This window comes from Bactrocera latifrons, unplaced genomic scaffold (assembly GCF_001853355.1).
Source record: "Bactrocera latifrons isolate USDA-ARS-PBARC rearing strain unplaced genomic scaffold, ASM185335v1 scaffold_91, whole genome shotgun sequence".
In the NCBI taxonomy this organism is placed as follows: domain Eukaryota; kingdom Metazoa; phylum Arthropoda; class Insecta; order Diptera; family Tephritidae; genus Bactrocera; species Bactrocera latifrons.
The window spans coordinates 773,745-784,440 of record NW_017537612.1 but is presented as its reverse complement, the minus strand read 5'-3'; the positions used below and the strand labels follow the sequence as shown (position 1 = coordinate 784,440).

At 39.8% G+C, this 10,696-nt stretch overlaps 3 protein-coding genes across 6 annotated transcripts in view; 1 reads left to right on the top strand and 2 right to left on the bottom strand.

Annotated features, from left to right (window-relative positions):
- LOC108977552 (ubiquitin carboxyl-terminal hydrolase 46) overlaps positions 1-10,696 on the top strand; it is a 101,939-nt gene that overhangs the window by 23,566 nt on the left and 67,677 nt on the right. For 3 of the 4 annotated variants that reach the window (XM_018947275.1, XM_018947278.1, XM_018947279.1), the window contains exon 2: positions 9,511-9,794. The gene's annotated coding sequence lies outside the window, so the exon portion shown is untranslated. Of the gene's footprint in view, positions 1-472; positions 556-9,510; positions 9,795-10,696 lie in introns of all 4 variants that reach the window. The other variant, XM_018947277.1, reaches the window with a different exon arrangement.
- LOC108977553 (membrane metallo-endopeptidase-like 1) lies at positions 1,751-4,150 on the bottom strand. Its single transcript, XM_018947280.1, has one exon. The coding sequence runs from the start codon at positions 4,108-4,110 to the stop codon at positions 1,987-1,989; it is 2,124 nt and encodes a 707-aa protein (XP_018802825.1). The 5' UTR covers positions 4,111-4,150; the 3' UTR covers positions 1,751-1,986.
- Positions 5,444-7,716, bottom strand: LOC108977554 (neprilysin-1-like). The gene has a single exon (XM_018947281.1). The coding sequence runs from the start codon at positions 7,629-7,631 to the stop codon at positions 5,550-5,552; it is 2,082 nt and encodes a 693-aa protein (XP_018802826.1). The 5' UTR covers positions 7,632-7,716; the 3' UTR covers positions 5,444-5,549.

Below are 10,696 nucleotides of genomic sequence, written 5' to 3'. Positions count from 1 at the left end.
TAATATTAAAAACAAAAAATAAATAAATAAAAATATGATTCTGAATATAAATCTTTTACAAAAAGAAACTGAAACAAGTTATGGCTCGTATCTACAGCTCTAAGCTACTTAAGGCGTGCTTGTAATACCGTTTATTTGATTGACAGTTAGTTTAATTTGATTGAAGCTATCCATATAAATCGCATCTTTTATTTGTTGCCTCCACTTTGTGCCCACTTTCTGAGCAGCTTTAATTTGTGGAATTTCGTAGTCTTCTACCATAAAGTGGCTATTGATTTCCGTAACTGATTGAAACAAAACAAAACGGTTTTTATACTCTGCGCTTTGGCGCCATCATCATCATTATCAATAACAAAAACAAATATAATCTATTCTATTTATTCCTACACATATTTTCTCAAACGTATTTTTATTCCAAATTACGCTTTCAATTATTTATACTTAATAAACTGTTTCTTCTTTTGTTTTGCAGGTATGCTTTGTGAAACTGTAAATCCGATCGATTATGCGTGACTGTTTAACCTGTTACTGATTGAGAATGCCTTTTCTTGACAAGTATTTAGTTTTAGTCATTTATACTTCAAATTATAATAAGTACTGTGATATTTCCATAAAATCACATTTAAAAATCGAATTTACCCTAAGGAATGTTTTTTTGTAGATATTGTAGATCTTGTAGATATTGTAATCTAACAGTGTGATATCACACGATCTTGATGGGCAATCGACCGATCTAAAACGTGAAATTATCAGTTCACCGAAGTGTTCACTCAATAAATTCATTGATTGATGCATTGTGTGTGAAGTGGTCCCGTCTTGTTGAAACTGAATGTCGTTGAAATCCCGAGCTTCAATTTTAGGCATCAAATAAACGGTCGTTGCGTTATAATGGTCGCCATTGACGGTTACGTTCTCATCATAAGGACCGAAAATTGCATCGGATGTTTTATGGATGAAATTACAGCTCTTGAATCTCCTCAGGATGCTCTTCGTCCCAAATACGTCAATTTTACTTCTTTATATACCAATTGAGGCAGAAATGAACCTCATCGCTGACAAAATTTGCTCAAGAACGTCGGATCTTCTTGGAACTTTTCAAGAGTTCATAGAGTGAAGCTATGTCGCTTGGGAAGTATGAGTTTCAGTTCTTGCACCAGCTGTACTTTGTACGCTTTCAATTTAAGATTTCCAGTCCGAGTTGCTGCGAACGGCGCCGAATCGACTCTCTACGGTCTTCATGTACACCCTCAGCTACGCCTTCTATATTTTCTGCACTCCCTACCGAGCGTGGTCTTATCGGTCGAATATTATCCAATAATAAACACTGGGTCTCAAGAAGGGTGATAGTGTTGCGAATAGAACGCTCCGTAGGGCGATTATGTTGATCATAAGTTGAGCGAAGCGAGCGATTCACATTTTTTACAGAAGGTGAATTTTCGTAAAAAAATTTAAATGATTTGTAAACATTGTTCAGGCGTAAGTCTTTCCCTGGTGAAATGCCAAACAATATTGAACAAAAATGCCATGAGAGCTTGACACGAATCACGGGTGATCTGTCAAAAGACTAAAAGGCTATTGACAAAAGTACCTCAACTTGGATCACCCGTTATAATTAAAATGAACAGTGAATTTATGTACGGGCGATTTCAAGTCTCAAATGTCAATGTTTGGAGGTTTTTTATTTTATCTTTCACAAACAAAATTTTTTTTCACGAAATTTTGGTTAAACTAACCTTTTTATATCCAAAATAACATTGTAATATTTTGGTTTAAAATATTTATTTTTTCACTTTATCGACTTAATATCAGAAAGGATTCTTATAAATAAGAGACACAATTTAGTTCCATGGTTTGAAATTTCATGAAAAAGTTCTTATTTTTGAAACACAACACATAAATAATCAAGAGCTCTTGTAATATCCAATTTTCGGATTTTATGGTCCAGTTTTGAAAAGGTTTTTCTGCTTGTATTTAAATTTGTTAAATTCAAAACATGGTACATTTGTCATCCGGGTTCATATCCGTGCCCAGCACGCAGCCAAATTCACGCGCAAATTCCACATTATTTCCCAAGACACCATTTACATTGAAGAGTTCTTCGGTGTGCGTATCCAGCGGAAGAAATGTTGGCGGCATTTCCTTGACATATTTGGCATGGCAACGGGATTGCGCGAAAACGATGAAAAATAACTGTGTATTGGTAAAGTCCACACCCGGCAGGGTTTCACGTAACAAAGTTTGCCGATCATTGCCGGTCGGAACCATATCGGCTAGCCAGCCGAGATAAGCTTTGAAAGCTATATTCAAGCCAGCGCTATCTGTCATGAGCTCACGCAATTTGCTGGCATTGTAGAATACATTCGGTATATTATACAAGTAGTTGCTGTACTGCGTGCGATAGCATTCGGTAACATTGTCAAAAATTTCCATAATCGAGTCATCACGTGTAAGCTCTGTCTCCAGCTCATCCGGTATCAAGGCGGCTGCCAGTTCACGCGCAATAAGTGGACCCAGCAACGCATACTTTAAGGACTTGGCATAACTGTAGTCATAGAAGGGCGGTTGCAGCAGTCCCCAACCGGTCATAATGCCATTATCCAGCAACTGCATACGTATATCAAACGCTTCGACGAGGCTTTCATCCAAATCGGGATCGCCACCATAGAAACGCTGACGCTCTTTGTAGCCTTTAAACTTCATGGCGATATCTTGCTTATGCCAGAAATTGGTGTGCTCTAGTGGCAGATCGCGTAAGTTGACACCCTTGTAGATGGGGAAGAGTAACCTCTCAAATGCCAGCAGTTTGTTACGCAACGTTCTCTGTGCATTTTCTGATAAATCATTTACATTTAAAGATTCACTCAAAGTGCCTTTGATTTTGTCGAAAAGTTGCTCAGCATCGGTTCTAATTTCGCTACGTTGATATCTATTCTTATATATCTCACCGACAACTTTGGGGAAGAATCGCATGGTCAATTGCGCGCAGTACCCCGCTCTTGGAGTACTAGTTTCATTGCGTGGAAAGTTTATTTCCGCCAGTGCACGATACATTATGTAATTGGTTAGCGTCGGTCTCGGGTTTAAGCGTGCTATGCGTGCCAAATTTTTAAAATAAGCCGGTGATTTCATTGCAATCTCCGAGTTTGCAACGGTTGAATTGAGACTGGTTTCCAAATACCTTCTAAAATTAATTATATTACCGAAATCCTTTGAAAGGCGCGCCAAGTCTCGTCCCTCATAAACACTTGGTTCGGGCTCATCATTTTCGGTTGGCGGCAACGATTCATTCTCTCTCATATATTGACATAATTCGAGCTCGAAACGTATAATATCGCCAGCGACACGTTCGGTTTCCTCTTCTTTTAGCCCAAACCAAGACTGTAAGTCCAAGGCGATTTCAATTTGCAATTGCGCTGTGTGTTTTTCGACAAGCCGCGTATCCAAAATAGCACCTCCGCTGCACAAGTGTCGCGGTAGCAATGACGTTGCCGGTTCGGTCAATTGTATCACCGCTTTGCCTGGTAGCGAATGCTCAGTAGTCACCACTTCCATACCAATCAGATAGTCAAAGCCATAGTTCAGACGTAAACGCGCCACTACCTGCACCCAATCATAGTTCATATTCCAGTTGGTGCCCGCAAGCAACGGCAATCCCTCATATTCCTTTATGAAATTCATTAGAAAGGCTTGCTGTAACGACGAAGAGCGTTCGACTACTATACACGACTTGTAAAACTCCTTAACTTTACGCTCATCCAAATTCGTCCGACCCTTACTGCGTGCGCCGCCATCGAGCAGCATTTGTACGTCCTTTCGTACGCGTTGCGCCAACTGACTTTGTACGGATATCGGTGCATCTCCCTCCAACAATGTCGGTTGATGTGACGCCCAATTGCCGCATGCAAAGTCATAAAAGTTATTGCATGGATCAGCTTCTCGGTTCATATATCTGAGTACCTCTGCTGCTTTGGCATTGCGCATGATTTGCTCCTCCCTTTCGCGTCCATTTGTGCCACGTTCAGCCACAGCTTGCGGCACAAGACTGCACAAAGCCAATATGAAGTTTAAAGTTAGCGGTAAAGTTCGCGTCAACGGTCCACTTTTATGCATTTTGTCGTAGTCAGACTGGAAGCAGTACTGAATTGTAGAAAATTTTTAAATACTTTCAAAAACAGCAATTTTGCTATCTACACCAACGTCTCCAACATCAGCACATTTTGCTGATAAGCTGAGCTTTGTTATAAACTAATCGCTGAGGCGCTGGAGCTTTCAAAGGTCATCACGATACATAAGCGATGTTTTTGTTTACAATGCCATGAGCGTTGAAACGAATTTAATTTGGTAAACAATTCTAAAAATATACGCCAAATATTCCTCTCTGAAGTATTATTGCCTCCACGATCGAAAGATCTTCTCTTAGATAAGCATATTACAAGGGTACGGGTTGGTTAGAGTACAGTGTTTGTACGGAAAGTAATAGCACTGAGTTATAATTCTTTAAAAACTTTCAAGATAAGTTCCTTCTGCGTCTTTGCAGCGCTGCCAGTTGCATTCTCCTGAATAGCCTTAATAGTCGAGGGATCCTCTCTGTCGCTTCAAAAGGCTTGCCTTACATCGGCCCTTTCAGACAAGAAAACAAGCTGTAAGGTGGCTGCGGAAGTCTTGGTATGCCGGCCATGGTTACGTAGCTGTTCACAAGAAAGGCGGTGTGAGCCGTGGCGTTTTCGTGGTGCAACTTTAAATCGCCTGCGATGTCTTGTCGCACCCGATTGACTCCTCGTTTGAGACTCTTTTTGGCTTGAACCACTCACAGGAACTCGTCGCGCGAAAAATCGCCCTCTACCGAATCCAGTCAGTATAGTCGCAGCGGAAGAAATCAGTCCTATTACTTTCCAGACTAAGTTGAAACTAAGCGTGTTAGGGATATAATTTCTTAATCCTGCGGGCATAAAACTAATCCAATAAATTTCGATTTCAGAGTTCCTAAAGGTTACTTTCATAATAGTGAGTACATGAGATATTTCATATATTACTTTCTCTTCGCAGGCTGTTGAATTATTTCGTATTAGTTCGGACTTTGAATGACTTATACATGATGGGAAGGCTCAAGTCTTATATACTATTTCACATTAGTTCGGACTGTAGAGCAGCTACACGAATATAGGATGCGACGATTGGTACCTTATCTATTGTACCTTCTTTTCATTGGTGGAATCTTTTACGTGGCGGGTCTCAAACCCAGCCTACAACTCTGGGTAGGGGATGTTTCTCTTCTCACATAAGCTGTTTTTTTTTTGCTTCCCAGAGGATACTTGGCCGTGAACTGCTTGAGCCATATGTAAAAGAATCGTTACTGGCCTCTCCCAAGTGACGGCTTCATCCTTCAGCGTGAATTTCTACACATGGCTCCATCCTCCAACTTTTCATTTCATAAACTCAAAAGTACTCTCTCAATTATGATTTATTTTTTCAAAAGTATTTTTAAAGCCTTTAATATACATTATATACATTTATGGCTATAAATTAAGATCTACAATTTATGTTAGCAACTAATAAATAACACATTTATCCGGCGGATTCATCTCCACACCCATCGGACAGCCAAAATCTCGCGCGAATTCATTATAATTCCTCAGCGGTCCATTGACTAGGTAGCGTTCGATCGTGTGCCGTTCAAGTGGACTCAGAGTGCGCGCAGATCCCTTTGTACTGGACCGCCGTGAGCCTGCACTACAATGCTTTTGTGCGAAGGCAATAAAAAACAGTTGTGTATTAGTGAAGTTGAACTCGGGCAGAGTTTCTCTCAATAGCGTCTCGTGATCATCAGTGGGCTGTTGAAATGCCAACCAATTCAAATAGGCGTCGAATGCTACATTTAAACCAGCACTTTGTGCTATTATTTGTCGCAATAGTGTAGTATTTGTAAACAACGCGGGATCATTGTGGAGATAATTGCTGATCTGTTGACGGAAACATTCGCTACGATTGCGATACTCCGTAGCAGTAGACTGATCCCAATTCAATACACCGTTAGGCGATGTACTCCATGAGATGTCATCAAAGGCGCTAGCCAGCAGAGAGGATAGCTTATGACCGATCGCAGCGTAACGCATCGAGTTCGGGTACTGCGTAAGATAGAGCGGTTCCTGCAGTAGTCCCCAACCCATTTCGAAGCGTGTATGTTGTGATCTATAGAAAATGTTCGTTTCGTACGATTCTACTTGATCAAACATATTTGGATGTGGTGGCGGGAAAATGCGTTGGAATTGTGCCTCTTGCCGATCTTTCATTAGTATGTCCAAGTTGTGCCAATAATCACCGCGATTTATGTTTATACTACTCGTTTCCAATTTGCCATAGTAAGGGAAGGCCAGGTGCATCTCTGCTAGTTTGCTCTCAGCAATGCGGCGTGTATGCTCTCTGATCCAGGTGTTTTGTAAACTCCGGCGGAAAGATTCTTTCAATCTGTCGAACATGTTGACCACATCATCCCTAGCAGCAACATTCACATAATTTTTGTGGTACATCTCACCGAGAAATTTGGGAAAGTAACGCTTTGCCTTTTCCAAACAGAACAAAGCGCGGCTACTCGGCTGATCATTGTGTGGGAAACTTAAGGCCACCAATGTCTGATACATAATGTAGTTCGCGATTGTCGTCTTATTCGTAGAGTCTAAGGTTTTGACTAGCTGCTTGTAATACCCCTCGTTACCCATGAATACGGGCTTTTGTATTTGCGTGCCAAGGGTGGCCGCAACAAAGTCGATTTTATTATCATATTGATATGTAAAATCGTAAAGCGTCTTGCGTATATCACTATTATAACTGCTGTTCACGGCGAGCTGGCTGATATCCCATCTCTTTATACCAGTGCAAAGCTTAAACTCAAACGCCACCAAATCGGAGGCAATCACTTGCGCCTTCTCCATATCAAGCGTTAGCCACATGCTGAGATTTTCGGCTACTTCGTTTTCAATTATCGCATACTCTTCGGAACGTAAGTCCGTCCTATTAGTACCTTCCGCACTACATAGTTCTGGCGGTATAAAAGTGTCCGGCTCGCTCAAGTAGACGCTATCTTCGAAAGGGTACAAATAATTGACGCCAATCTTCACACCCACCAATATATTCATGCCATATTGAAAGCGCAATGTGCCCACCACATCTGGCCAATTGTAGTTGTTGCTCTGCAAGTGCCAATTGGAACCCGGTATCGCAGGGAAACCACCATGATTTTCGATCATCTGACTGAAGTACTCCTGTTGTGCGACACCATTCCGTTCGGCTGCCGTACAGGATATATAAAAATCTTTTAATTTACGTCCATTTAAGCCATCCTCCAATTTGGTTTGTTCCTGCAGCATATTGCGCAAATCATGATCCACTTTCGTACGCAAATAAATTTCCATATCTTTCAATATCGGCTGCTCGTATCGCGTTTCTACGTAGGGTTGCTCCCAACTGCCGCAGGCGAATTCGTAAAAGTCCTTACACGGATTGGCGTGCAAATTCATGTACCTGGTCATTTCGTTGCGTTTGCGTAATATTGTCGGATGATTTCGTTCTGCCCCTGCGACGATTGCAATCCAAAGCACTAGGAGTATGCTGTTCCATAGTGTGGCCTCAAGCATAGTCCCGTCGTTCGCTTTGCTTTACGTTGTAAGTTTGTGTACTAAGTTTCACAGCGTACTGAATGCCGTCGCTGACGCCCGAAGTGCGAAACTGTTGCTGTGATTAGTTTCGTCTATGAAATATACTTTGATAAGTACGCCAGTATTTACTGAATTTGCCTGCTAGGCGGTTCTAATGCTCTTGGAGCGCCAAAGGTTATCGCATTCAACGAATATGTACTATATAATTATGTTTGTCCCAGAAGCTTGTTACTCATTCCGTGTACACACATTCTTGGTATATATGAAAGCTATTTTAAATTTATTTTATAATTTAACGTTTTCTTTTAAGTTTCATGAAGTGATTTGCAATGTTTTTGATTAATTTGTTACTTTCTTTCAAATGTCTGCGGTGCTAAAGAATACTAATTATAAAGATCCTTTCGAATTTAGATTTCAGAAGAAGTATGTTCGGGCAACATATCGATGATATCGGTGGTACTTCTCTAAATTCTTCTAAATTAGCTATTTACTAATATTTGTAGTCTAAATATGCCTTGTAGTTTGTAACATCTCTAAGGAAACGACGGACACTATAAAGTACTCATAAAAGGAAAAATGATTTTGTCAGAACCGCCAAAATCCGACCACTATAGCATAAGTAGTAAGACAAACACCTCTATTTGACAAGATATCTTCACGAAATTTCGCAGGATGTCTTGTCCAATATAATGCCACAATCTGTGAACATATTGTTCAGATCGGACCACAATACCATATATCTGTCATACAAAACGACTGATCAATATCAAAGTCATTGTATGATAAGCGATTTCCTGCGTACACAGAATGTTAATCTGGGATCCAGTCTTAAGACTAGGTAATTTACAGTTTTTGTGCCCTTAGAAAATCCTTATACGTTTACCCTGTTCGACTTTTACACTTTCAATGAAGTTTTGGAAAGCGTCTAGAGTTGACCTTACGCGTCTAAAAGCTGTCTGGGGGAGACTGCACCAACTTCATTGATAGCCGCCAGTATAGGTTTAAGTAGTCTCGCTGTGTCAAGTATGCCTAGTGGGTGGAATGCCTACGGCAAGCTGGGATCCCAGACGCTTTGGAAAGCGTCTAAATTTGACTTTTCGTGTGGGGGAGAGCGGCCAGCTTCATTGATAGACGCTTCCAGTCTAGGTTTAAGTAGACTTTCATAGAGCTTTCCCGCTGAGTCAAGCATGCATAGTGGGTGGAATGCTTACGGCAAGCTGGGATCCCCTTTTCCCTTGCTGATTAGGACAAGTCGTTGTTTCTCTCAAATTTTAGGAAATATTCCAGCTTCAAGGTAGGCGTTGTAGATATTTAAGAGTACTGCGGGTCGTTCTGCGGCGATTGTTTTGAGTATTTCTGCTGAGATCTCGTCCCGGCCGGCCGATTTGTTAGTTTCGAGCTTGCCAGCGGGCAGTTGCAGTTCCTCGAGTCTTGTAGCCTATTCTGGTTCACTGACTCTTTTTTCGTTCACGGAAAAGAGTACAATTACAACGATGCCATCCTATTTGACAACGTTGAAGTTGAGTGGCTTGATTCGAGCTCCGAGTTTTTTCATAACTATATTGTACCCGAGTCTCCAGTGTTTTTTATTAACATTCTCGCTCATTTGTTTCCATTTTTTTTTGCTCGCCTCGATAACGTGCTTAAGCTCCTTTTTCGCCGCTTGTATCGCTCGCATCTCATATATGATCTGCGAAAGCGAAGACATGTTCGTCTAAGTTGAGCGATATTTTCTGTCCACCGGTAAACTGTCGCTTTATTTGAACATAGATTTGATGTTAAAACTTTTATTTAAAATATCCAATTAAACCCCAATTTATCTACATTTCATCTAAATATTTCTTCTTTCTCTTTGCAGGCCAAAACTTCGAACTAAATTTCTATAAAGTCAAAACTCATTAACGAAAACGCCAAGTTTTTCATATCGATTTAATGCATCAGTGCGCATTAAATTTCTTACAGCAGAAACTAAGCGATTACAACAACAACAACAACAACAACAACATCTATATTAAAGTGAAATAATTATAGAGATTCATAGTATTGATGAAGGCCCGCGAACACCTTTCGTAAAAGCAACTCAACCGCATACATACATAAATTAAGGTGTTGGTGAAGGAAAGAAAGGAACTCTTGAACACGGTAGGTACAACAACAACTATTATATAAATAAATAAAACATAATAAACAGACCTTATCATTATTTAACGGTTTAATCACTTTCACCTCACAAACCTATCCCCAATACCATAGGGTTAACACTATTTAAGTGCTTTGCAGCAGCTGCAAACTTGTATGCATGTGTGTGTGTATTTAAGCGGAACTGAAAAACTGTAGGAAATAAAATGTGTCATAAAATGAAGCAATCTTGGATTTTGTGTGTGATTTCGTTTTTGGAATAATGTTAATTTCGTTGTATTAGCGCTTTTGTGCTAACAATTCCAACTTTTGGGCTCCAAATGCACTTTGTAGCGCAATGGTTTTCCTCAAAAAGTTTCCAAATACACGCCTTGCTAGTTTGCTTCCATTGCATTCTGCTTGATTGCATGATAAATTAGCATAAACTTTTCCAAAACTTGCTAAAATGGAATACAAAAACATTTTGTTGGGAAATATAAATAATTTTAAGCCTGTAACTAGCTGCGTTGGGGTTCCGTTACTTCGCTGGTTATGGCTGTAAGTTCATAAATTACTAAATTTTGTACATTTGGGTTAGTTTTGAATATGAATTCGTTAGTTTATATAAAAATTCAGGATTTCAAAATTTCTTGATCGATTTTTGATTAATTTGCAGTTTGAAAATCCACTACTAACGGTCAAAATTTTCAGTTTCAATTTTGTTTAGGGTACTACTGTTTTACATAAAATTTTTTTTTTGAATAAATTCACATCACATTGAGTTATACCATATAGGCTTACTGATTTTAAATCAACCTAACCTCACTTATACATACTCGTATTATAAATGTATTCCCACTAAAATTCCGGGTGCGTTATATAAAGCAATTTAGTTTTATTTTTTATTTTTTTTTTTATTTTTAACC

Coding starts and splice junctions, on each gene's coding strand:
- LOC108977554 (XM_018947281.1), bottom strand. CDS start 7,631: ATGCTTGAGGCCACACTATGGAACAGCATACTCCTAGTGCTTTGGATT.
- LOC108977553 (XM_018947280.1), bottom strand. CDS start 4,110: ATGCATAAAAGTGGACCGTTGACGCGAACTTTACCGCTAACTTTAAAC.